The sequence below is a fragment of the Miniopterus schreibersii genome (genome assembly GCF_964146895.1).
Source record: "Miniopterus schreibersii genome assembly, chromosome: 9".
NCBI classification, from domain to species: domain Eukaryota; kingdom Metazoa; phylum Chordata; class Mammalia; order Chiroptera; family Miniopteridae; genus Miniopterus; species Miniopterus schreibersii.
Window position 1 is genome coordinate 72068295 of NC_138118.1, and position 24487 is coordinate 72092781.

The 24487-nt window shown below is 48.9% G+C and overlaps 1 protein-coding gene across 1 annotated transcript in view; it reads right to left on the reverse strand.

Annotated features, from left to right (window-relative positions):
* Positions 1-9993: 9993 nt before the first annotated feature.
* Positions 9994-24487, reverse strand: part of RAPGEF5 (Rap guanine nucleotide exchange factor 5) — a 192152-nt gene continuing 177658 nt past the window's right edge. The window contains exons 24-26 of the mRNA XM_081147885.1: positions 21297-21361; positions 17102-17156; positions 9994-14169 (exon numbers count right to left, since the gene is read on the reverse strand). Coding sequence (XP_081004011.1) covers positions 14051-14169; positions 17102-17156; positions 21297-21361 — 239 coding nt within the window. The 3' untranslated portion in view covers positions 9994-14050. The remainder of the gene's footprint in view (positions 14170-17101; positions 17157-21296; positions 21362-24487) is intronic.

A 24487-nucleotide genomic window follows, 5' to 3' on the forward strand; every position in this document is an offset into this window, starting at 1 on the left:
TCCATGGTCCCACTGGGTGTCACTTACAGAACAAAAATTCAAAATTATTAAGAATTTCAGGACGGAAGCCACGGAACGTTAGGGCCTTCTCAGCACCCCTGTGCAGCCATCCCGCACGCCAGCCTGCGGTCCTGTTAGCACCGAGCTCGCCGCTGTTCATCGCTGAGCTTTGATTCAGGTCCTGCCCAGGAACTAGCTTCTGAAAGGATGGAGTTTCGAGCAGTCAGTCTTACTCCATCACCTGTTTCCTGTCACAGCATCATCATGTCCCCTGGCCTCCCTCAAGCTCAGCTGGCCCGTGGTAGGCCACGTGCCTTGTTCCCGGATGCGTGCCCTGACCGAGAGGGCAGAACAATTGCCCTGCCTCCAGGAGACAGCCCCGTCCTGTCCCTGTGTGTGTGCTTGTGTGTGCCTGCCACGCTCCACCACACACGGCAGGAACATCACCTCAATGTGTCAGTTGTTCTTAGGAGGAAATAATACGTATAAACTCTGCACGTCACCTGCAGAAGCAATTCGGTTGAGTGACCCTCTCCTAAGACACTGGCCTAGAGCAAATCAAGGCTATTCAGTGAGACAAACAATAAGACCCAGGCAACATTACCTCCTTGCAAAAAGGACTTCCCTCAGCACCGCTGATGGACACTCATGCCAATGGGAACATAAGACAATTCAGTAAAAACTCCACAAAGCCCTGGTCCCACTGGGCGGGTGGCCCTGTCAGCCATCAGAATCCAGGCACCTGACACAGTTCACGTAGCATGTTGGGAGCAGCAGAAGATAAGCTGAAAAAGGGAATCATCCAGGGCAGGTGACTAATAGTGCAACGTAATTGTAACAGCAGGAAATGAAATCACTATCTATAATCACAAGTGTTTTTTGAGGGTGGATCCTGGAAAAGGAAAGACCCTTTCCTTCTGCCAAGTTCCTAAGTGGATCTGGACATGCAGAGTGTAGCCTGGAGCTGACCTCTTGTGGTGGGGACAGAAGGGAGCTAAAATGAGAAGAATTTGCTGTTGCGTCCAAGAAGGAAGCCTTAGAGGAACCTAGTGGGAGCTGCATGGTGGGAAAATGGCCAAGGGATTTAAAAATATATACATATAGAGATGTCTTGAACTCAATGTGAAATTGTACGTGTTGTAGCAACAGGATGGTATGAAATACTGACTGAAATCCAGCCTCATCTTAACTAAGCACATCTTCAACGACCCTACTTAGAAATAAGATCACCGTCTGAGGTGCTGTATGTAGGTTTGGACTTCAACGTATGAATTTGGGGGAGGGGCGGACACAATTCAACCCCCCAAATGAGGGTTGAATTGTATGGTAGCAATTGCTGTGAAACCTGTTTTATAAATACATGTCTTCAAAAAGGAAAGCTCCCGAATCCTAGCTTTGGGAAGCAGGTGGCATTACCCAGCGGTTGTTGGCAAGTGTGCCACTGTGCTGTGAACCACGGGCTCCTCCGAAGCCTTTCTCTGAAGGTGTATCCAGCTGGTGACATCTGTCAGGTGGAGGGCTCCGTTACTGAATGAACAGGCTACGATGTGAAGCCAGTAAGAGGTCAACTCAAGTTGGCTACAAGGGAAGTTACCCGGTGTGGGTAACTTTGCCTTGTAGATAGTTATAGACGGACTCTCAGAGAAGGAAGCAGGAAATAGTGATTATTGCAAAATGGATTTTTTTTTTAGTATTTTAAAACTTGTTTTTGTAAACCGGCATTCACTTATACTCCCTTTGGTGTACTTCCTTAAGCACAGAATTGTTGAAAACTGCACTAAACAACCGTTTGAAGAAAAGATTGAACTGTGCCCAGGGCAGTTCAGTGTGAGTCAAGCACTGATTACAGGGTTGGGTCTGATCTTGGGACCTGAGCGAAGGTTTTGCAGATTAACTTTTCTCCGCGGGGGCAGAAAGGGCTCAGCGGGCTTCTGAGCAGGTGAGCCGCTAGGTGACGCTCCGCGCGCACGGTCCTGGGGAGTTTCAGCACAGCCGGACTCTCGCTGGCTTCCCGGCCGGCTTATCCTTCTGTAGACACAGCCCAAGGCCGCGATACTTCTAGGGATCCAGAAAAGTATTTTAATTTCTTTTAAAATCTGGAGGAAAAAAGGAGTAGAATACTTCTAATTATATTCATCTTTATAGTGCAGTTGTAAAATATGCTTTCATATATACAGGGTGTCCCAAAAAGATGTACACACACACTTTGAATAATTATAAAGGCAGTGTTTATTAAAACATTTCATTTTCAAAATTGAGGTATCAGCTGTTACAGTGTGTGTACATCTTTTTGGGACACCCTGTATAGATTAATAGAGGAAGGGGCCCACGAAGGCAAATGTTCAAGGCCCACGAAAGTCATAATACAGTCCCGATTGCTTTTCAGCATCACATTTGGCATGTGGCTCAGAAATGTCAGTGAAATTTAATGCAGTTCCCAGGGAGCATCTCTCCTTGCAGACATCTTTCAAGATGCATGCATCCATATATTTATTTAACTCCATTGTTCCATTCTCAGTCCATGTCCTCTTGATCTCACTTCCTAAATATCTCTGTCACCTCTGCTGTATACCCACACTCCTGTCCTAGTCACTGGAAGTTTTTCTTGGACCTTAACAACAACCTCCGACCCAGCTCTATGCTTCCCGCCTCTTCTATATGCAGCCAGAGGCATTTTCCAAAGGTAGGATCTCATCATGTCAGGTTTTTTTTTTGCTTTAATCTAAACCTTCCACGATTCTCCATGGCCTAAAGTAGTGCTCTCTCAAGAGTTGTGTGTGTGTACTCGAGGAAGCAGGCAGGATAATTCACTGGAGCATGCGAGGAAAACAGGACTGCTATTTATATTTATATTTACCTTTTATCTGATCTTTTAAACTTTATGTTTTCTGTATGCTTTACTTACAAAATACATGTGCATTACTTATACACAAGTATATATGTGAGTGATGAATGAATGATCAAACTCTCCAGTAGAGGATTGAAACGGGTATTGCATGGTGACATGGTAAACTAACCAAGCTGTCTCTCCCTGCCTGTGACTCTACATAGTCACAGAATGCTAGAAGATTGGGCTCGGGGATGATAAATGACTTGCCCAAAGTCACACTTCTGAAAAGAAGTTGGAGCAGGGACAAGGTCTCAGGTTTCCTGACTCATATACTCCGGGGATCTTTCTAACAGAGCACTGTGTGAAATAAACGGAAGGGCAGAGGAAATAGTGGGAGAAACTGGGCTACTTTTTAACATCTAACTGAAGATGCTAAGCAGCTCCGAATTGCCAAGATTTGTACCATTTAAAAATGCCAAAAACAAACAAACAAACAAACAAACAAGCAAACACTCCCTAACATTGGGAACTTTTCTTAAAAGATAAATAAAAATAACCCTCATAACAAAGAGTCCCCTCGGCGTCTGGAGGGTGAGTGCAGGGGCATGAAATGCAGGACGTGCCACATTTGTCCTCCAGAGGGAGCCTTTTCCCTTGTCAGTGTCCCCACTCCCACCCCAACAGTCAAGCCTTGGGTCCACACAACCAGGCGTCTCCAACTGGAGGGACTGTTTGGAGAGCAAGTGGCCAGGCTGTGCCAGCAGGAGTGGGGGCCATGCCCCGCGCCCACCGCCTGAGCTGCTCTGAGATGCCCATTTAGCTGCATTTTTATCGGCGTTTCTTGGCTTCCAGGCTCTGTTTGTGCTTTGTCCCTGACCTTTACTGACCTCAGATTCTGAGGGGATGCTCAGCCCTGGGCACATGGAAATTTCAATGCACAACAGAAATTTGGGTTCCTCTAGGGCCTCTGGCCGGTCCCAGCATCTACATACTGGCCTTTCCAGAGAAGCCCGAGCCCCGCCTGTGCCAAAGAACAAGATGAGCCCAGCAGCACCATCGGGGCCAGCACGAGTGACTGAGGGGTGGAAGCTGAGGATTTTTCCTTCTGAATCTGCTGTCAACATTCTTTCATGGGAAAGGAGGGAGGGTGGCAGGAAAGGAAGCTTTGCTTTGCATTCTGCATGCCCACCAGATGTCGCTAATGCCTCACATTTTGGTCACTACAGCAGTAGCGGTCTCTTTCTGTCAACAAATTATTCATGAAGCATCAACTGTGCACCACGAGCTGGGCTGAGCATTTTGTGGCTAAACGTGGCTTCCTCACAGGATTGTTTTGAGGATAAGAGAAGGTTATTTTCCATAAAGGATGAAGTTTGTGTCTGGTTATGCAAGAGAAGATTTGAATGGAAAGTCTGGGACCACTTTAAAAAGCTTGTTTCGAGCTTTAGCCGGTTTGCTCAGTGGTTAGAGCGTGGGCCCATGGATTGAAGGGTCCTGGGTTCGGTTCCAGCTGGGGCACCGGCCTTGGTTGCAGGCTCGATCCCTGGCCCTGGTCTGGGCGCATGCGGGAGGCAAACAATCAATGTGTCTGTCTCTCTCACATTTATGTTTCTCTCTCTCTCCCCCTCTTGACCCTGGTGAAAATCCAAGAAATGAGTGGGGCTGAAAGTCCAGCGTATGTAGCACACAAGCCGGATCTGCTGTAAAGACCTCCTGTTGGCTCTACTCTCTGTCGAGTGAGCATCTCGAACCGAATACGTCCCCCAACCGAGCTCTTGATTTCCCCTTCCAACCTGCTACCTCCGCGGTCCTTCTCATAACAATTAGCTGCAATTTCACCACTTCAGTTTCTTAAACCAAAATCCTTAGGGTTAATCTTAACTCCTCTTCCCCCCCACATTCAATCCATCAGCAAATGCTGCCAGGCTCACCTTCCAGATAGACCTAGACTTGCTCTATCTACATCACCACCCACTGCCACCAACGGGCGGGAGTCACCGTGGTGTCCTGCTTGGGTCATCCCAGGAGCTTCCTAACCGATTTGCTTGCTTCCGTCTTTGCCCTCCTTGCTCAGTTGAAAACTCATTAGCCGGAGGGATCTTGTTGAAAAGAATCAGATCCTACCGCTCTCTGCTTGAAACCTCCCAGGAGTTTCTCCTCTGAGCTAGAGAACCACCCAGGTTGTGCCGTCTGGCCGCGTCCCCCGGCCTCCACCCCGCCAGGCTCCTGCTGGTCCTTTAACTCCAGGGGCCCCTTCAGGATCTGCACTCTCCCCCTGTGTCTGGGGGCTCTTTCCTCAGGCGCTGGCACGACTGGCCCCCTGCCTTCCTTCTGGTCCTCTCAGCAAGGCTGCACTGCCTTCCCAGGACGGCCATGACAAAGTGCCACCAACGGGCGGCTGAAAAACCAAACTCGTGTCTCACAGTTCTGGCGGCTGACATCTGAAATTAAGGGGTTGGCAGGGCTGGTTCCTCCTGAGGGCTGTGAGGGAGGGATCCGCTCCAGGCCTCTGTCCTTGGCTTGTTGGTAGACACCTGTCTCCATGGCCTTCTTTCTCTCTGTTATTAATACGTTAATGACAGTGTTAATGCTAACATTAGGATCGCCCCAAATCTGCAGGCTCTATGCAGACTTTGCTCAGATCAGTCAGCAAACATTTAGGGGGTCCTTGCTTTGTCCCAGCCTTGCGCAAGGCAAGCGGGGATTCGAAAGGAAATCTCATATTTGTATCTCACTTCAGCTCACGGGCATTGCCCATTTCCTTCTCACGCCTGCCCAGGGCACAGATGTTTTGTTTGACAATCGAAAGAACTAAGGATAAGAGAAGTTAAGTAACTTGCCGGCAGTGAAGTAGGAATGTGGGTGCACATCTTCTGGTGTGTATCCCGTATTAATCACTATCATCGTCTTCAATAGTTATAATCTGAGCGTCTACCAGGGATGATACTAAGCACTTCACATGCACTTTCTCCTATTATTTCTCATACAACCTTGCAGGGTGGGGGGCTTATTAACCCCCATTTCATGAGGTGCAGAAACAACAGTTAAGATCAAGGTGGAGACCATCCCAGTTCTTTCCGCTCTTAAGTGTGGGAGCCCGATTTGAACTTGGCATTCTGGAGGCAGAGCCCACACTGTTAACCCTGCTCCTCACTCTTGGGGTGGCCCCTGCCAGGTGGGAGGTAAGACAATGCAGGGAGGTTTCCCCACAAGTAATGGGGAGGGACGTGCTGTAGAAAAATCAGAGGGGGACAAGGGGGTTCAGTGTGGGGTCACCAGAAGGGCTTGGTTGTGGATGAACCTTGCTTGGGAGGTAGGAAAGGGGTCCTGGGCATGTGTATCCACGGGGCAGGGAAGAGACTGGTCAGACCTGAGTGCCGAGACCAGGCAGGGAGCCAGGGAGGGAAGGCAGGAGGGGCCAGACGGCTGGAGCTGGGAACACAGCACCAGGGGACAGAGACAGTTCCCCCTCCCTGTGCCCTCCTCACCCTCCTGGAGGCAGCAGCCGGGTGCTGGAAGCAGGCCCTGCTGCGCTGACTGCAGGGCCTTTATTTGGTTGTTTATCGCAGGTGTGCGGCCCGGGGAGGACTGTGGAGTCAGCACCGGGCACAGGACGCACAGGACGCGGAAGGGGCGAGGCCCTCCTTTCCGGCTTCCTCCCTCTGCCTTTTCCCTTCCAGCTGAGGCCCAGCCCAGGTCACTCGAATACAAAAGAGCATGAACAGTTCTTATTTCCCACAGCAGCCAAGTCACTTCCTTGAACCCAACAAAAGTAATTAGCTTCAGCAATCACAGGTCTGCACGGCTTTCTAACAGTCGGGGGCCAGGAGGGTCCCAGAGGTCTCCTAGCACAGCCCTCATCCAGGAGCAGATTGCTGGCTGGCTTTAGGTCTGTTTGCACACCTCTGGTGGGGATGAGTTCATTTATCCTTAAGGCAGTCCTGGTGGCCTGGGCTCCTCCAGCTCGGGGCCCCCCACAACCTCAGCTTTCCGTGTGGCTTTAAGATTTAACCTCTTGCAAGTAGCAAATAAGCTTCACATGCACTTATTTTATTTAGCAAAGGCCTGGTGTGTGTTCTTTTCAACAGGAGTTTTCATTAGAAGGAATCAGTTAATCCGTACACGAGGAATACCAGGTATTAGGGGCACCACCTTATTAGTGTCCTGGGGCGTCGGCCCCATCTCTTTGGCCCCAAATGGATAAGTAGAGGCCTAAATGTGAAGAGCTTGTATGCAATTGAACTAAATAGTTCTATAGCCTGGGAGATGATATTGAAGGATTCTGAGCTGGGAAAAACACCACCAGATGTGTGTTTTAGAACAAAAAAAAATGTTTCTGAGAGCAGTTTGGAGATTATATGGGGGACATTCAGACTAGAGGGAGGGTGATTAGTAGAAGGTTACTGCAATGACTGAAGTGAGGGGCAGGGTCTGAACTCATGCAGGGGCCTGGGACAGACAGACAGTGAGCAGCTGGTAGAGAACTCGACGGCCAAGGGGTGCTGGGCTAGGAGCAAGGTAGTTGCCCTGGTGTGGCCTTGGTGCTGGCGTCACTTACCATAGAAGACTCTCAGGGAGAAAGACTCCCAGCTAGAAGCTACCAGGGAGCCACTCTGGCCACTGCCTTGTTTCCCACGGGGCTAATAGCTGTTGAGGCTTCAATCTTTCTTCTCTTTTTGGTCAGGACTCCAAGAGCTAGTGTCTAATGCAGGGATTTTTCTCCAAATGTGATCATTTCCACTCAAGTTCTAACAACTTGGGAACCTCCACTCGTCTGTGAGCAGGCCGGGGGCCTCAGGAGAGGAGGGCTCAATACCACCTCCCAGGTGGCATCTCAGGCTCCCGGCTCCACGCTGGGACCGCCGAGGGTCTTCCTGAGAGAGGGAAAGCCCAGTGGGCACTGCCTGCCCCCCACCCCCACTTCCCTGTGGAAAGCGGGGGGGGGGGTGTTAGCCACGGGGGTTCACAATAGGGGTGCTTGTTGATCTCTTCGTAGGTGGCCCGCTGAGCAGCTCCGCACCACGGTGTGGTTTTAGCAGAAAGCAGGTGGTGAGGTGGTGTGGGCAGGCGGCGGGGAGGGCGAAGAGCTGCTTCCCTCCCCCTGCCCGGGCTTCTCCCCGGGGTGTGAGGCCGCTCAAGGGAGACGGACAAGTTCCATCACCTGTCACCTGCAGGCTCAGGAGGTGGCTGCACGTGCCATGGTGAGGAGTGACGTGACCGTGTGGCAGAAGTGCCCCGAAAGCCGACCACAGGGACCCAAACTCAACCCCTGGGGGCACCCCCAGCCGGAGGGAAGGAAAGCACAATTCAGAGTCCAGCAAGCCCGAGGAGTAGGCAGGCGAACCCCAAGTCACCAGCAGAGAAACACAGTCGAGAGCTGCGACTTGGGCAGCTCCGAGTGCGGCTGGAGCAGGGGCCTCAGCTTGTGCCCGCAGCAGCCCAGTGAACGGGGAGCCTGCCCTGCTCATCAGGTGCACCTCGTGGGGGGGGGGCCGAGAGTGGCTGCTTCTCCATCAAGGAGGAGATTCGTGCTCTCGGTCCCTGGGATATGATCTGTGGTTCATGCACCGGGGCCAGGACCAGAAGGCGCATTTCGGGGTTGGCAAATTCAAACAAGAACAAGCTTCCGAGTTGGCAGGAGCCCTCGTCTTTCCAGGACAGGGGATCCAGTGAAGACAATCCCCAAGTGTCCTGAGCAACGGGCACTTCCCCTTCTTCCCGTTCCCTTCTGACGAGGAGCCTGGCTGCCTCCTGCGCTCCTGGCCTGCATCGCTCCAGGTTCCAGGCCTCGCGTCGCGGGGAGCGATCATGGGAGCAGGAAGAAGCCGCAAAGCTCAGCGGCCGCCTTGCTTTCACGTGCCTCAGAGGCACTGCCCCCATGCTCTCTACCCTTTCCCTTGTTTCACAGAAGTTCCAGTTCCTGGTGACGACCGTCCCAAGAAACTCGCCTTCTGGTCTTCCCTACCCTTTCCCTTTGCACGATGTGGCCAGCAGGCGGTCTCCTGCATCAGGGACCGTGCGAAGGCAGCACGGCTGTCCACACACAGGCTGCGGGGAGAAGCCGTTTATCAAGAAAAGTGTCCTGGGCCCAGGCGGCGCGGCTCAGCGGTTGAGCATCGACCTATGAGCCAGGAGATCACGGTTCGATTCCGGGTCAGGGCACATGCCTGGGGTTTCGGGCTCGATCCCCAGTCGGGGGCGTGCAGGAGGCTGCGGATCAATGACTCTCATCATTGATGTTTCTATCTCTCTCTCTCCTTCTCCCTCTCCGAGACTTCCTCTCTCTGAAATCAATAAGGACATAAAAAAAAAAAAAAAAAAGTGTCCTGGGAGACTGCATTTACCTGTCACCTTAGGCTAAATTCTACCAAGGGACCACCCCCCTTTAACCCTCCCCCTGCCACCCAATCTCAGTGGCTTCTGGTGATGATGTTTTATTTCTCACTCAGGTCACACGTCCTTCACCAGCCGGGGAGCAGGTGGATGGAGCCACCCTACCTGGCGCACTGCAGGGCGCAGCAGGAGACTGCAGGAACAGGCTGCCATGTAAGGCTCCGGTTTACAGGCCACACAGTCACTTCCCTTTGTTCTTGGGACAGAGCAAGACCCTTGGCCACTGTGGGTTCAACATGGTGAGACACCCAACCCTGTGCAGGGAGGAGCCACCACGTGCCGAAGGCCAAGCCTGACATCAGGGGCCAGGACGTGTCATCCTTCCGCAGAGGGGAGAGAGGATTGGGAAGGACAGTCAACCATGGTGCATACAACACCGAGACTTCCCATTTCCCCAGAGCATCCTAGGGCCCCTCTGCTGTGTCGTCCCACCCACGGCTCGTGTGTCAGGGGCGCTATTAGGCGCAGGCCATCCCCACCAGGGCTTAGAGCTCCCCTTGGTACTTGGTCCTACCCCAGTGGGGCCAGGCGATGACAGAACATGAGGAAACTGTGAGAGTTCCAGCATAGGGCGCTCAGCTTCTGCAGTAACTCAGCGGCCGCACACGCGATTTAGGCGTCTGTGGGCTGCCTGAGGCCCACTTCACCTCTGGCTCCCTCAGCGAGTGAGCGATTTCTGAGGCCCACCTGCTGCATGTAATATGTCGCCAGGACGCGGGCTCTGCAGCCCACACGCATCACCGACACAGCAAGAAGCTACGAGGCACGAAGAGTATCTTTAACATAATCTTATATTTGGAAAAGCAGTTTAAAAAAAACACTTGAAAATACAAGGTCAGGTAACAGTGACTTATATGAGTTTTCACCTTATATTGCTTGGCCATTTTTACATATAAATTATTGCTCACTAGCTTCGATAGATAAATACACAGCACAGTCGTATGTACAGAAGCGGAAAGCGTGAAATCTGAGAAAGGAAATACTGTTCATGGCAATTCTGGTAACTCAACCAATGTTTCATATTTACCAGCTCGTGAGATGGTGGAAAAGTACGGGTGTAGTCCCTGAGAAGTTAGGTAGGCACCCTGAAGGCGGGCTCTCTATCAGCTAATGGTTAACGCAAGCCGACGACGTCACCGTCACCGCAGTCCTGATTAACGACGCGTTGAAGGGCAGGGGTCCTCGCTTCAGCTCGCTGATTTCATCCCAGTATTTAATAAGTGTGATACGAATACAATAAATAGGCTATGCAAATAAATAGTACTCTGCTAAAAAACGTTTAGTATATACAGATTTGCTTTTTACAGTAGTACATTTTCATCTAGCTTTTTGGCAATTTTTAAAAACTCCGCCTCCCCCCCCCCACTAGTTTTCAGCACAGTGGCCCGCTCGTTAATAAGCAGGCTGAAATTTTAAGGACATGTTTGAAGCGTTGAAAAGAAACTCTGTGTTAGACAAGTGCAGTGCACCGGACCGTCCCCATCGTAATGTTTTTGCTTAGTTTCTGAGAAGCGTGGGCTAGTTGTGCCATTTGGGAACACCACGTTTGTGACTTGTGGCTGTAACAAGGTGGCCGGGCTGGGACTGAGGCATCAGGGCAAGCCCAGCTCTGGGGACCCCAAGTCACCGGCACCCTCTCTCTTTCCTGCAGCCGCTTCTCCCACTCGGAGGTGGGTGGGTAAGCCTCATAGTGCAACGTCTCCTCCTGCCAGCTGGGAGCGGTGGGGTTTTCCTTTATCTTCCTGCTTCTGAGCTCAGTGAACGCTCCACCTGACCTGCCTGTGGATGGGGATCTGGGTGAATGAGTTTATTCTAAGCATAATTAGTGATACTAGACTAAAGTGAATGCAGGCCATAATATTTATCATGACAACCATTTGGCAAGTGTGCAGATTATAACAAGGAGTGGATCTGAAACACTGTGGTCTTTGGAGCATCTGTAAGTATGTATGTCAAGAAAATAAATTCGGGAAGGTTGCGATATTACCTAAGGAACTTGTCTGGTGCTAACTTCTGAGCAGGACTGGTTTGCTGGGATTCGGACGAATCCAGACCCCCAGGACTGTTGAGAGCTGTGCTGCAGCAAAGAGAATCACTCAGAAGGGCCCATGCACTGCTTGCCGGTGATGGTGGGCAGATGAAGATTTTCAGCGTGAATGGAGATTTTATGTGATCATAAAAATCTAAAAGAGCTGGAAAGCAGCTTAGAAGTCTTCCAGTCCACCCGTCTGGCCAGAACAAAAGCTATTTCAAAGAGGCCGAGGCAAATATTCAGAGAGGGAACACGGCCCATCCCTATTAACAGGGAGCTGCTAAGTCCCTCGTTGGCCGCTCGTTGCTGGACAGCTCAGAGTTTTAGCAAGAGCTTCATGTTGAGCTAACCCTGGCTCCAATTCCGCCTTGAATTCTTTAATTCCAGATTAATGTCTCCTCAGAGCTTCTGAAATTTCTGAGAGCTGCTGCCTGGGACATCTCTGGAGACACTTAAATTTCAGAAAGATGTGGACATTCAGAAGCTGGGGATGGAAAAGCAAATCTAAACTAAATGAAATCCTCCCTTCCCTTGGCTGCCCTGAGAGCCACTGACCGTGGCTGGAGGAAATGGTGCACAGTACCATGCTCTCCCCAGCCTGTGTCCACCCAGGCGTGAGGCACGTCCTGCCTACAGCATCGAGATGTGTTTAAACTTGATGCATGTGTAGATTTGTTTGACTGTTTACATATCTGAATTGCAGTCTAAATTGCTGGGATTGCAGATATCTGAATTGCAGTCTAAGCAACAGGTACTGACACACTTCTCTCCTAGAGCAACTGAAATAGTTTAGTTGGAGCGATGTAAATCTTACGTGAATAAAATTTAAATTGCAAAATGTGGAGACAATGTCAAAATGGCCTTAGATGATTTGACTGGGCAAATGCTACTCCTCAAGCACAGAGAACAGACAAGAACGCCTGTGTGTGCTGTAGGCCTGTGCTCTCTGCAGTAACTGCCAAGAGGAGAGTTTTCCCACTGCTTGGTCAGCCACGAGAAAAGTCTGCCTTCCCTGGTTCCAGCCTCTGGTCTCCTCCAGTGGGTCTCATCCCATTCCCTGCAGCCGGGAGCATTACTCTAAGTGGACCAGCCCTGGATGTGCCTTTTGAGAAAACCCTGTTAATTTTCAGGATTGAATTTTACATGCTGGGACAGACTGAATCTCTTTGAAAGTTCTTTGAAAGCTCTGTGGCTCCTTCCGGTGACTTCTCAAGCTCAGCGTGGCTCCTGAGCCCAGGAAACAGCACTGCTATGAAGGTGTCGGGAAGCATTGGACGCAGCTCAGGAAGGAGGTGCTGAAGAGACAGAAGGAAGCGGTTCTGCACAGGCACCTGAGAGATGAGCAGGAGGCCGTGTGGAGCGGTGCACTGGGGTTCACAGGTGTGGAATGCTAGTGGACCTGACACAGGAAGCCGGGCCCTTGCATTTTAGCAACGTGACAAATGTCCAGCTGGCTGTGGTGGATTTCATGACTGTATCCCACAGACGTTTTTGAAAGCAGAGGGAACTTTAATCAGTTCTTGAGAATAGCAAGTGTCTAATTTACTGGAGAAGCCCCAATCTATAAAAATAGGCATAAAAAAGACTCTGGGGGGAAAAAAAAGACAAACTATAGGAAGGCTGCTGTCTTGGTTGGAAGGTGAACTATAGGACTTGTGAGTGTCCAGCATAGATCAGACGTTTGGATATTTCAGGGCTCTTTTCATTTGCTGGGAGACGGGCAACCACCACCATCTTCAGACCTCGATATTCTCTAGGGAGGGATGCCTTGCACATCCCATCCCTCTTACCCTCCCTGGACAGGTTGTGACCCCTGCACGCTGTGGGCAAGGAGCCTGGGAGGAGTGCAGAACACTGGGGCACATCAGGCACAAGAGTGCAACCTCTGTGACTCTCAGTCACCTTGGTAAACAGTTACAGAGCGCCCACCCTGTGTCAGGCACTGTGCTCTTTCAAAAATCATATTGTTCCCAATAGGAGATGAGAGCCTGCCTGCACATGTCAAGAAAATCCCCAGAAACTGAACAGCGAGTCAATTTCCCAAAGATTCCCATTTTGCCTTATTGGCAAAGCAACTTAGCCTAATTCCTAACTGCCCATAGTTGCAGATCAGTTGTGCAGAAACAAATTTCACCGGCCAGCAGACATCCCTAAGTGATTGTGGGCGCAAAGAAACGCGCGCCCTGACATTTTTCCCTTTAGGAACTGAGAGCATGGATGCCAGCTGCTGGTCCTCACTTACTCCTCAGACACAAGTGGCCTCTGCTGATGTCATCGTTTGTATCGACAGAGACCACGCCGTCTCCCTGGAAATCCAGAGATGCCATCGCTGTCTTCTGGTGTTCAAACAAGCCACTTCTCTGACAGCCTATAAACAATAATCTGCTCCCAGGCAAAGTAAAACTGTTTCCTGTTTCATGCGCACTCTTACTGAAATATCTGGTCACTGTAACATGACAGGCTCCCTTGTCTTGATGCTGGCACATCTCAAATTGAAAACTGGATGGGATCAACAACGTCGGCATAAGAAACCAGACTCCTCCATTTGAAGATGCTCGGAGTCCTGTGTCCTCTCCTTCTGAGCGCAGCGAGGAGAGGCCGGGCCCCTCCCCGTCTCGGGTGGCTGGCGTCACTTCCTGAGCACGCTTCGGTTGGCTTTCCTGTGTATGTCTTGTGAGTTACTGATAAAACTCAGCAACTTCTTTTCTCGCAGGAAAGGGACGTGCTTGGCATTGACATTCCCGCAGCTCGAAGTGCCGCAGTTACTGGGGGGAGGGGAGGAGGCCGGCGTGGGCTCACGCCCGGGGCTCGATCCTGTGGGAGAGCTCAAACAGGGCCTGCTGGCTGTCAATGACGTACAGGTGGTTGACGTAGGACTTTAACTCCTGGTGCTCTTTTGGAGACATGTCTCCTCCTAATTTTTAGAGGAAAAAAAGACAGTCATTCTCATGATGGCGGCGATGCTATTGCTAAATACCAGTAAAACCCCACATTAAGGCTTAGCGTAAACCTACCAGGCAGACTCTCATTAGTCAGAATCACAGAAGAGGGATCTTCATGCTAACGGTGCAGTTACTTTTTCAGCTCAGACTAGGATCCTCAGGTCAGGTAATTAGACTAGTATGGTATTTGTTTTACCCACATTTATATAATGTTTATTGCCCAACATTACATGGTATTCAGTGACTGGGTTATCATCCCCTTAGAATGGAAACGGCATGGACACCAGTAAGTGGCAGCCGGGACTGGAACCCAACCAGGTGGCTCCCAGGTCCCTGGTGTAAGGTCCTGTGTCACAAGAACTGCCATTTCAATGGCTTTCACTGGCTCTTAACCTTGTTCTGGAGCTGTCGGAAATAACTGCTAACCAGGGGAGTGCACAGACACAGTAGTTCTTTTTGGTGTTCTTATTTTTGGGGGAAAAAATTAAGGGACCCATTGAATGAATGGATATCACAGCACTAGAGGTACAGCTCACAGGCGAAACAGGTTCCAAAAAGATGCGGATGGGTTGCATCTACCCGGTGAACAGCGAAGCAAGGGGGTTTTCCGCTCCCCATTCCAGGGTGGTTAAAATATGGAAAGGCTGCAAGAGGCTCTAGTGTCCTGTGACCACACTTGAGACAACCTGGTGACAGCTCTGATAAGGAACCAGAGATAAGGCGCTCTGGACAATGGGGTAAGCCCACTTCCCACACTCAGAAACAAACAAAACCCATCCCCACCCAAAAATCCCCCAAGGCATCGGGAAACCGGCTAAACTGCCTGGTAAAGAGACAATGTGAATGTGAGTGGGGGTGAGGTCACATCCTTTGGCTTCGGCTTTGGGAACTCCAACCGCGGCTCAGCGTGAGCAGGAGGACTGGGCCTGAGGAGGCCGGGCATTGTAAGGCAGCCGTTTTTTCTCTATGGCAATGCCTTTTGTAATTTCAGGCCTACATGTCATAGGTGGCTTAGAATTCTTCAGTTTCATAGAAACAAGACTCCCTGGTTTCAAAAAGTAAAAGCACCAGGCGTTGAAGTTTCTACCGTCCCACTTGTTTGAAAGAGACCAAAAGCTGTGTCGTTCCAGAATGCCGTTTTGGGAGACGCTGAGGGACTGCTCTCGGTTTAGTACGCACTGGCTAAGAAAACAGGATGTTTCTGAGATAATTTTGTTGTTAAATTTTTGGCCTTAAAAGAAGGGGATAGGATGGATGATTCCAGCCATGACAACTGGCACTTGAAGGCACTTGATAATTTATAAGGAGCTGGATAAATATCATCTTATTTTTATCCCAAAGGCTGACACTGGTTGACCATGCCCATGTAAACTGACAACATGAATTTAGGTTAATTCAGTCCTGAGCATGATTTTTAAAAATATAGAAATGCGGAACACAAACGGGCCTCACAGTTACTTGAATTTCTTCTTTACCTTGTGCTGTGGAGACCTACTCTCCAGCGGTGGGAGGTTGGAGACGGGCGGAGGCCAGCAGAGCCCGCAGAGCCTTCCTGCCCACCCTGCAGCACATGTAAACCAGAGCCCCTTCATGACGGAGCCTGAAGCCTCGAAATTAGCTGAGTAGCCATAAATATTGGGAAGCGAAGGAGGAAAAGAAATATGATCTCATCGGCGACATTATGCTTGCACATTTGAATGAATCTCCGTGACAATGTTATTACTGCTGTTTCTATTGTAACAGCGTTGTACTTGTGTACTTAGTGGAGACTTATCTAAGCACATATCAAATGGTATGAACTGATTTATTTAGAAAATTAAGTCCTGTATTTATCATTCTCCCTCTCAAACAGAAACTTTGTAATTCGTACAGAAGTTCAGCTGCTTTGTTGGGGGACAGTACTGCCAGCCAAGGCCAGCCCGGACAGAAAAATAGATTCTTAAGAACGTGCACCCATCCTTAGGAAGTGTGACCTTTTTCTACCTTTGTATATATCCTATATTGTTGAAAAATTGTTTTACAGTGAGGATGAATTACTTAACAAAGTAAGTTTTACCTAGTGGCCACCTTTGATTGATTTACAGTGATTGAGTTCAACTTTCTATTTTTTTTATTGCCCTGTATATCTACCAAATCTGCACAAGGCAGAGGGAAGGGCATGGACCAGGAAATCGGGCCGACTTGGTCTGAACAGTGGCTACACGAGCTGACCTCCGAGCTTCCTCCGCTCTGCACCCACAAGATTAATAATCTCTATTCACCAGTCACAGATACTGGTGACAGGATCCCACTGCCCATGTGAAAGCTCCATGAACTCAATAAAGTTGATTTCCTTCCTTCCTGCAATGTTAAAACACGATCTAAACATGATGTAAATGACGACTGAGACTCAGAAAAGAACAAATATTCCTACTTACATTGGTCTCAGTGGGGAGTCCACAAAAGTGCTCAGAAAAATACCTTTTCAGTGAAAGGCAGCTCCAGACAGGAAATTTTTGTTGGAGGGGAGGAAAGACTCTGGAAGGCTGCATCGGGCACATTGACAAACTATATTCCTGTTCCAGGAAGGCTCCAAGCAAAGAGGTTAGGGGCAGGTTGCCCCTGATAAACCCACTAGCAATTCTGTGCCAACAGGCAAGCTAACAAGACTTTCGGGGGGGGGGGGGGGGAAGCTTCTGACGGTCCAGAGTCACTCTGTACAGTACAAACTTTCTGACGCATCTTGTCTTTCTCTGCACCCCAAACATGCAGTGATGAGACAGAGAGAATTCAGCATAAGCGTACAATATGCACATTACACTTTACAATCTGTTTGTATTTATTACCACCAAATACTTGTGACGGGGCCAGCGCCTATACCACTGCCTGGTGAATTTACATTGTACACCGACTGCAATTACTCACCAAACTGGTTGGTCCTGCAGTGTCTCAGGGTTCGGACGGTGTCTGCAATCATGTGCTGGAAGGCAGAGAGGGAACGTATCAGTGGGAAGGTCGCTGAGGGTACTGCTGATGTACCTAGCATGCCTGCCGCCAGGATCAGAGGATATTTACACCCTTGGGTGTAATTTGGAGCTGGACTTTAATGGATAAGGTTGAGCTTGGGTTACAGAGGAATGTTGAGTCCTGTCTATAGAAACAGTGGCTCCCAAACCCAGCTGCACAATTCTAACTGAGCCACGGAAAAACACACGGTAAGAAATGCAGCTCTCACACCCCGTCTGCCTGTCCTAATTTGCGAAGGCTGTTAACTTCAGGGGGTGTCTGCCTTTTCCCCATGAGGCCCTTACTGAACTTGGGGGGTGTCATTCTCAACCTTCTCACTGTTCTTTGTACGCTGTCTATTGGCTTTGTGTTGTATTTGTTGTGGATCTTTCCCTGCTACCATGTGTCATACACGCCGACTCACACCCCCCTGCTGAATGGAGGGAGGAATTTGTTGTGGAATCAAAGGTTCCAGTGTCTCAAATGGTGACAGGAGGTAAGAGATTCATGAAAGACAAACATTTTCTAAAACACCAATATCTTCACAAAGATTGCTTTCTATTCATAATTTATATTCCCTCCTACACTCTTCCGTATTCTACTTCAATTTCTTTCTTTAAAGTTCTCACCGATCTCCAGGCAAAAGTCTTAAACTTGGAGCTGCTTCTGACAAGGTCCCATCACCTCCTATGTGTGCACCTGCCAGTCTTCTAAGTGCTGTCATTTCCAGTTTTCCATGACGAAGGACATATAGCATTTACGGCCAGACCCTTCTCCACTACATTTTCTCCCATCAGGTTCCAGAATAATCTCCAAACAGTCTGTCATCATGCTCTAGTCCTCTGGAAAACCTGCAGTGCCTCTCTAATCTCATGCCAAAATCCAGGCATCATCCCGTTAGTCAAGAATCTACACTGTTCATTACCTGGTGCCTCAAACCTAACCCACCTGGGTCATCGCCTTCCACGCCTGTGTGTATACACTGAGCACCGGTCTGGCCATAAACAGCAAACCCTCAATGGATTACTGCTGACATAAAGTTCATTCTAATTTCTTGTAACTTAAAATCCAGAGGAACGACAGAAACTGTGTCTGACTAGGACCCATGTATGAAATTGTTCTCACAGATGTATCCCTCCTCGACAGCGGAGAATTAAATAGGACAGTGATTAGAGCAGTAGCTGCAGTGGCCTTTGTAAGGAAACGAGGCCTGACTCATGTCTGCGGGCGTATTGTTAAATTTCCTCCCCCCAGTTCGCCGTTGTTCCCAGGACAGTCCCTGGTGGTTTTAAGCCACGGATGGCGTCACACCGATTTCTATCGTGTGCCATTTGTGTAGCTCGTGCAGGCTCAGTCCTGAGAGCAGCATGGAAACCTGAGCCCTGATCCTCATTGTTAGGTTTCCCGAAGGGGAGAAATGACAGTGTGGTAAAAGATGCTCTTCGCATCGAGGGACCGAGAGGAGAAGAGGGGAGAGCACTGGTTTCTTCATTATTTCAGTTTGGGACTGAAATGTGTAGAGTCGCGGAGGCCTCACAGGGGACAATGGGAATCTTATTAGGCCCAGTGAGCGCTCCTGGGTCTTCGTGTCGTCTGGTTTAATGCGTTGGCCTGGATCAGCCAGATAAAGATAATACACTGAATTATCTGCTCGCTGGCTCAAGCTAATATCCATCATGAGGAACTGGCCCCTCACAAGTTAATTCAGTTACGTTCCACTGGTTCATTACTGTGAAAGATGATCCTGTTTTAGCTTAAGTGAAACCCTATCCTTTGCTGAGAAATATTCCTTGAAAATTCTGCCTCTGCTAGGGAATTCGGTGTCCTTCCCCGGCATCCAAGTATAACACGGGGTGTGTACAAGATAAAATAGAGGTTTGTTGTCCTAGAAAATTCTAACGTCACCCTATCTTTGCTGTGCAAGGAGGGAGTCAGCAGGAGCTGTGCTGTGTCTGATATGCCATCAACTTTGAGGACCGGGAACCCACTGTGTGTCCTAGGGCTTTATGTAGCTGCACTTAGCTTCTGTGTTTTTAATAAAATTTCAGGAATTTAACATTAATAATAGAGTATTACTTATATATGCCATGCTGTTTCCTAAAACCTTCTAAAGAAATTAAGGGTACCACTGACCCTAGCAGAAGTAGTATAAGCTAGACTTTCTTGGTTTTAGTCCCAATGGTTATTTTGAAGCCTCGGCGCCTATGAAAGCAAGACTTCAGCTGGCATTGACAGCCTTCCCCTGGACTGTGGATAAAGCAGGGGAGGACCAGAGATGCTGGTCAGAAGCAGAGAGAAGGGTACAGGGGACCCTCCCATCGCTCTTTCCCATCTGTGCCATTGTTCAATTGCTCCCTCACTCTGGTGGCACTTATCCAAAGGGAAACGACACAGTGAACTTAACCAAATCACAGGTTTACTTTAGGTAGAAGGTCAACCGCCAGCCTGCCCTTGACAATGGGTAGGAGTCAGCGTATAGAGTACAATCGTTTTCCCGTATCCCCTGGTTAGACAGAAGGAGAGTTGCTAGGCTTGGCGTGACAGACCTCATCCCATATCGTTGTCACACACGCTCTCCAAAGCTTATCTGGCGATCTCGACCAGGTGCATCGGCCAGGATTTGGAGTAAATATCCACCAAAGGCTTTATGTTCCTGCGATCATTTCATTAATACCAAACACCAGAGAGAAATCTGCCTGGAAACCAGAATGCTAGTGCCCACAGCCTTTAGTTGCAGATAGGTGCCCCGTGACCTTCAGAACAGTACACAGCGACAGAGAACACATCTCCAAAGAGTAAGTACCGAAACCCAACACTTTAAATATCCATTTCCAGCTGTGCCGGTTTAACCGTAGTATCTAAATAACTGAGCCCTGATTCCAAGGCACTTGGTGCGCAGAGACTTGAAAAGTTACAGGTGTATTCACTTTAGAAACGACTAGTCATAAAGGGACCGTCCTCAGGGATTAAAATGGGCCTGTGGCAAGACAGCCGGAGACGTCTGTCTTCAGGTCCTAGGTGCGTGGCTCTCGAGTTGTACGGCGGTCCTGTGCCTCGTCACCCTACGCGTGGCGCGTTAACCCGATGATTAGAGCAGGGAGCTCGGGAGGCAAAGGTCAGGCGCCAAACCTCGTGTGGACTTGTCAGTTTGCACTGTTGTTTTGGGGCCTGGTCTGCGGCCCCCACCTCCCCCCCCCACCCCCAACACACCTCTCAGAGGGAACTGGGGCCAGTTCCTGCAAGAGTTCACACAAATCCATTAGCATTACTGAAAAGGTCAGGACCTATGGACAGGGGTCGCTGGCATCATTATGAACCATGAAGGACAATCTAATCCATGACTAAAGTTCATCTGTCAGACAAATCCATTCTTCCCCTCACCCACGGGGTTCTCCGGACCACTCCTGTTTTATATCTGCTCCGTTCTTACAGGCAACTCCTCCTCCGCCCTGGGAGTGGGCTGGTCACAAAGGCCAGGAGGAGCCCGTGCACGACAAAGCCCTGGAATGTCCTGGAAATAGTTCAGGAAGAGTCCTTGTAAGAAAGGACTGACTGGGGACCCCTTTCTTGTGAGCAGGGAGGGCACTGTGTCAGAGCTGCTCTCTACCGTGGCCCCCTCAGTCCACAGGCTCATAAAAGGGTGGTCCTTCCCCTCGTGCACAGACCCTACAAATTCCACCTTCACATCCAAGCTGGGAGCACTGGGGGGTGGACACACCTTCCCAGAAGGAGAGCGTCTCCTGTGCCCGGGAAGCATCAGAGAGATGCCCTCACAGCTGTAACGCTTAACCGCTTAACCACACGAGTGTGAATTCCCCCGACAGGGCCCTCACGGTTTTATTTTTGGTCCAATAACATACACTCATTGCTGATGTTAATCTAACGAAGTTTCCTCTTTAACAATAAAAAGCAGATTTTTATACTTGGTTCTCAAAACCTTGCTGGCTCACGTATTTTTAATTGCAATACATGTTACTGACAATGCACAACATGCAGTAAAATAAGCTCCCAGAAATTATCATGCATTCAGTGAGGAAAGGGGCTTCATCCATCGGTTTTTTTAGCATGAGAAAGAAATGTGAACATTTGAAAAAGAATAACGAAATTTACTTACCAGCTTTTCAAAGTTGACAAGATTATCCAAAAATGTTTTATTTCCCTCATGAATAAATGTTACATCTGGAAATTAAAAGCAAAAAGACACATGTACCATTAGGAATGGAGTCATGAATCAGGGCTGAAGAAGTCTAGATGCAATGTAACTTATTAATTTTTCTTAAACATTATGGATTGTCCTGCGCATTTGACAAGGCAACTTGAAATTGAATCTGCACACTGTTCAATGTGAAAGGGTATAATTTATGTGTGTGGGGAAAACATTATAACATTAATGCAAGCATATATTTAGCACTTACAATGAAGTGTTCGACTTCACCCGGCTTCATATAAATTAAGACTATTCTATCTGTACCCTGACTGCTCCATTATGTTTTTAGGCCAGAACATTGAGCAGAAAACAACTGAATCTCCAGAAATAATAGGATTTTATGTTATGTTGTTGTTGTTTTTTAAAAAAACACACAATTTGTGGCAAAGTGTAGGGAACTTGCTTTATTCAAAACGTTCAGATTTAGATTTAGATGTCTACATTTAGATTTTTAGCTCTCAAAGTCAGTGCCCGATTGTGTATGAGAAGTGGGTAAGGAAAGAGACAGGTCTGGAAACGGCAAGGTCCCTGGCCCTATTCGACCAGTAGGAAGAAAGCATCACTGATGAAAATAATCTAAGGAAAGTAGGATGCAGGTACACTGTCAGAGGAAGGGAAAGTTACATTTGGTTTGGGCCTCACTGCATTTACAGTGACAGAACATATTCAAATACAAGTGTCCTTGTGGTTGCGCAAAACACAGGGGTGCCTGCCTCCTCAAGAGACGGGAATTTAGGAATTGGGTACAATAAAGACAGCAGCTGAAGCTGTGAGAATGGGTGATGTAAAAACTCAGATTAGAGGGCCAATGACTGAGCACTAGGGAATCCTCACAGACAAGAAACAAAGAAATATACTACAATTTGTAGAGCATGAAAATAATCAGGTTATATCACGGATGTGGAGGGCAAACCAGTGTAGATAATTTTCAAAAACCTATTAAAATAACCTGATGTAAAAGTGGGAAAGAACAGCTTAAAATTCCTTTAGACAGGAAGAGAAATCATTTGCATTTAATCAAGACTTTGCCCCTGCTGGTTCCTAGTGGGGCTATGAGAGCGAGGTGCCCTGTAAGCCCGCCCACAGCACACCCGGCCACCTAACTTTGATGCCCGCCAGGGGGCGGCAGGAGCCACATCGCTGCACAGACACGATGCACTTTCCTCAGGGCGTCCCTTACCCAGCTTCCTATGCTTTTCTTTCTTTCTTTTTTTAAAAAACTGATGTCCTAGCAGGAAAACGATTCACAGTTACACAGTCATTTGCCAACATTTCTGGTTATTTTACTACCTCTCATGATTTTTGCTTTCAGAAGAAAACTGCAAGTTTTCATTGTGTGACAACATTTAGGAAAGCAGTCAACACGGGTAACTTTTACCTTTTTTGTATTGCAAACAAAGCGCTGTGTGTGCTCTTTATCTACATGAACCACCACCTAAAAGCCTAGTCTCTCCGAACTCCCTGAGAATTTGAATTACAAACGTCCTTTGAGTCCATGTCCCCAGTGTTACCAGGTTTGCCAACCCCTTCCTGTGTTCCCAAGGATGACAATGAGGGCTGATGAACATAACAACAACTTATATTTGTTAACTGCGTAGGACACAGCATTAACTCCCTGGATCCTCCCAAAAGACTGAAGGTGAAGCCCTAGCAGAAGAAATGTGAAGAAACACTGGTCCACAGAACGTGTGCAGACGACCCATGGTCACAGCTCTAAATGTCACAGCCAGGATTCGAACCCAGGGAGCCCGATCCTCTCACCACTGTCTCTCTGGTACCTCAGCTGCTGAAAGGACTTGACCTTTCTTACGGCCTGTGACAGTCAACTTGCTGAATTCACGGCATGGGGGGCGCCCTGCAGCAGTAAGTCTCCCCTTCCCGGGTGGCCTCAGTTAATTAACCTCAGTCTCGGGGACTTGTCCAGGTGAGCAGAGGAAGGTGGCTGCTGTTTGAGGGGCCGCCAGGCTAATGCTGCGCGAGGCTGAGGCAGGGAAGAGAGGCCGGAAGGGGCTGCCACCCGTGAGAAGGGGGTGCAGGTGACTGAGGGTTTTGACATATTTCAATGGCAGGTGTGGGATGGGAAAGGCGTGAGAGAGGGAAACCAACAGGCGGTTGAGCTCAGAAGCTGGGATCTCAGAGCTTACGGGCTGTGAAGCAGCTCAGGGTGTGGGCAGTGGGCGCCTCCAGGCCCCTTTTATGGGGAGACACCTAACATGCCCCAAACACTTCACAGAATAGAACTGCGGGGCGAAACGACTCCATTTGAAGAGATGGCAAGTGGAGGACAAAGAGGAAACGTACAAGCACCCTGCCGCTCCCTTTCTTTAAATACCCCACAAAACTGCACAATGATGTCTACCCAAGACGCATGCCCAGCCCACGAGGACCCCAGTGTATCTTCAAACACCTGGTGAGTATTTGCTCTGTGGGGAGGGACCACCATCTCCAAAAACGCTGCGTAATACAGAGAGTATCCCGCTGCTCTGGACCTTTAGCTCGGCTGCAGCCTTTCCTCAACACTGACGCAGGGACTCCACAGCGCAGCACCGGGGAAGCATGTCGAAAGGCAGGGAATTCAGCTGGAAGGTAGGAAAGCTGGTGGCTGACAGGAGCCTCAGGCTATGTGCCTACTTGACAGCCTTCAGGCTTACTGGGCACTGACCACCTCAAAATATCAAACATGGGAGGCCTAACCCTTCCTAACACTCAACCAGTTCAGTTCGGTCCCTTTACTCTAACTAAAGGGAACCCAAAGTAGGAAGCATAGGTGTGTTGGGTGGGGTGGGGGTGCGGGGGTTTCATGAAAAAATTGGGTCCTTCTAAAGTAGTTTATTGCAACTTTTAAAATAAGTTTTCAGTTAAAAACAACCCTAAGAATTAATGTGGTTCACTTTTTCCCAAAGTGTCTGTGATATATACATATTTCTATTTTTCATCCTATTTTCCTTTGGAAATTATTTGAGACCAAAATGGCAACTTCAAATACAAAAGAATGCTAATGATGTTGATTTTTACCATGACAAAAAGTTAAAGGAAAAATAAGTGCTTATTTAACTCAAGAAAGCTTCTAATGAAAAAAGAAAAAGGTGTTTAAATTT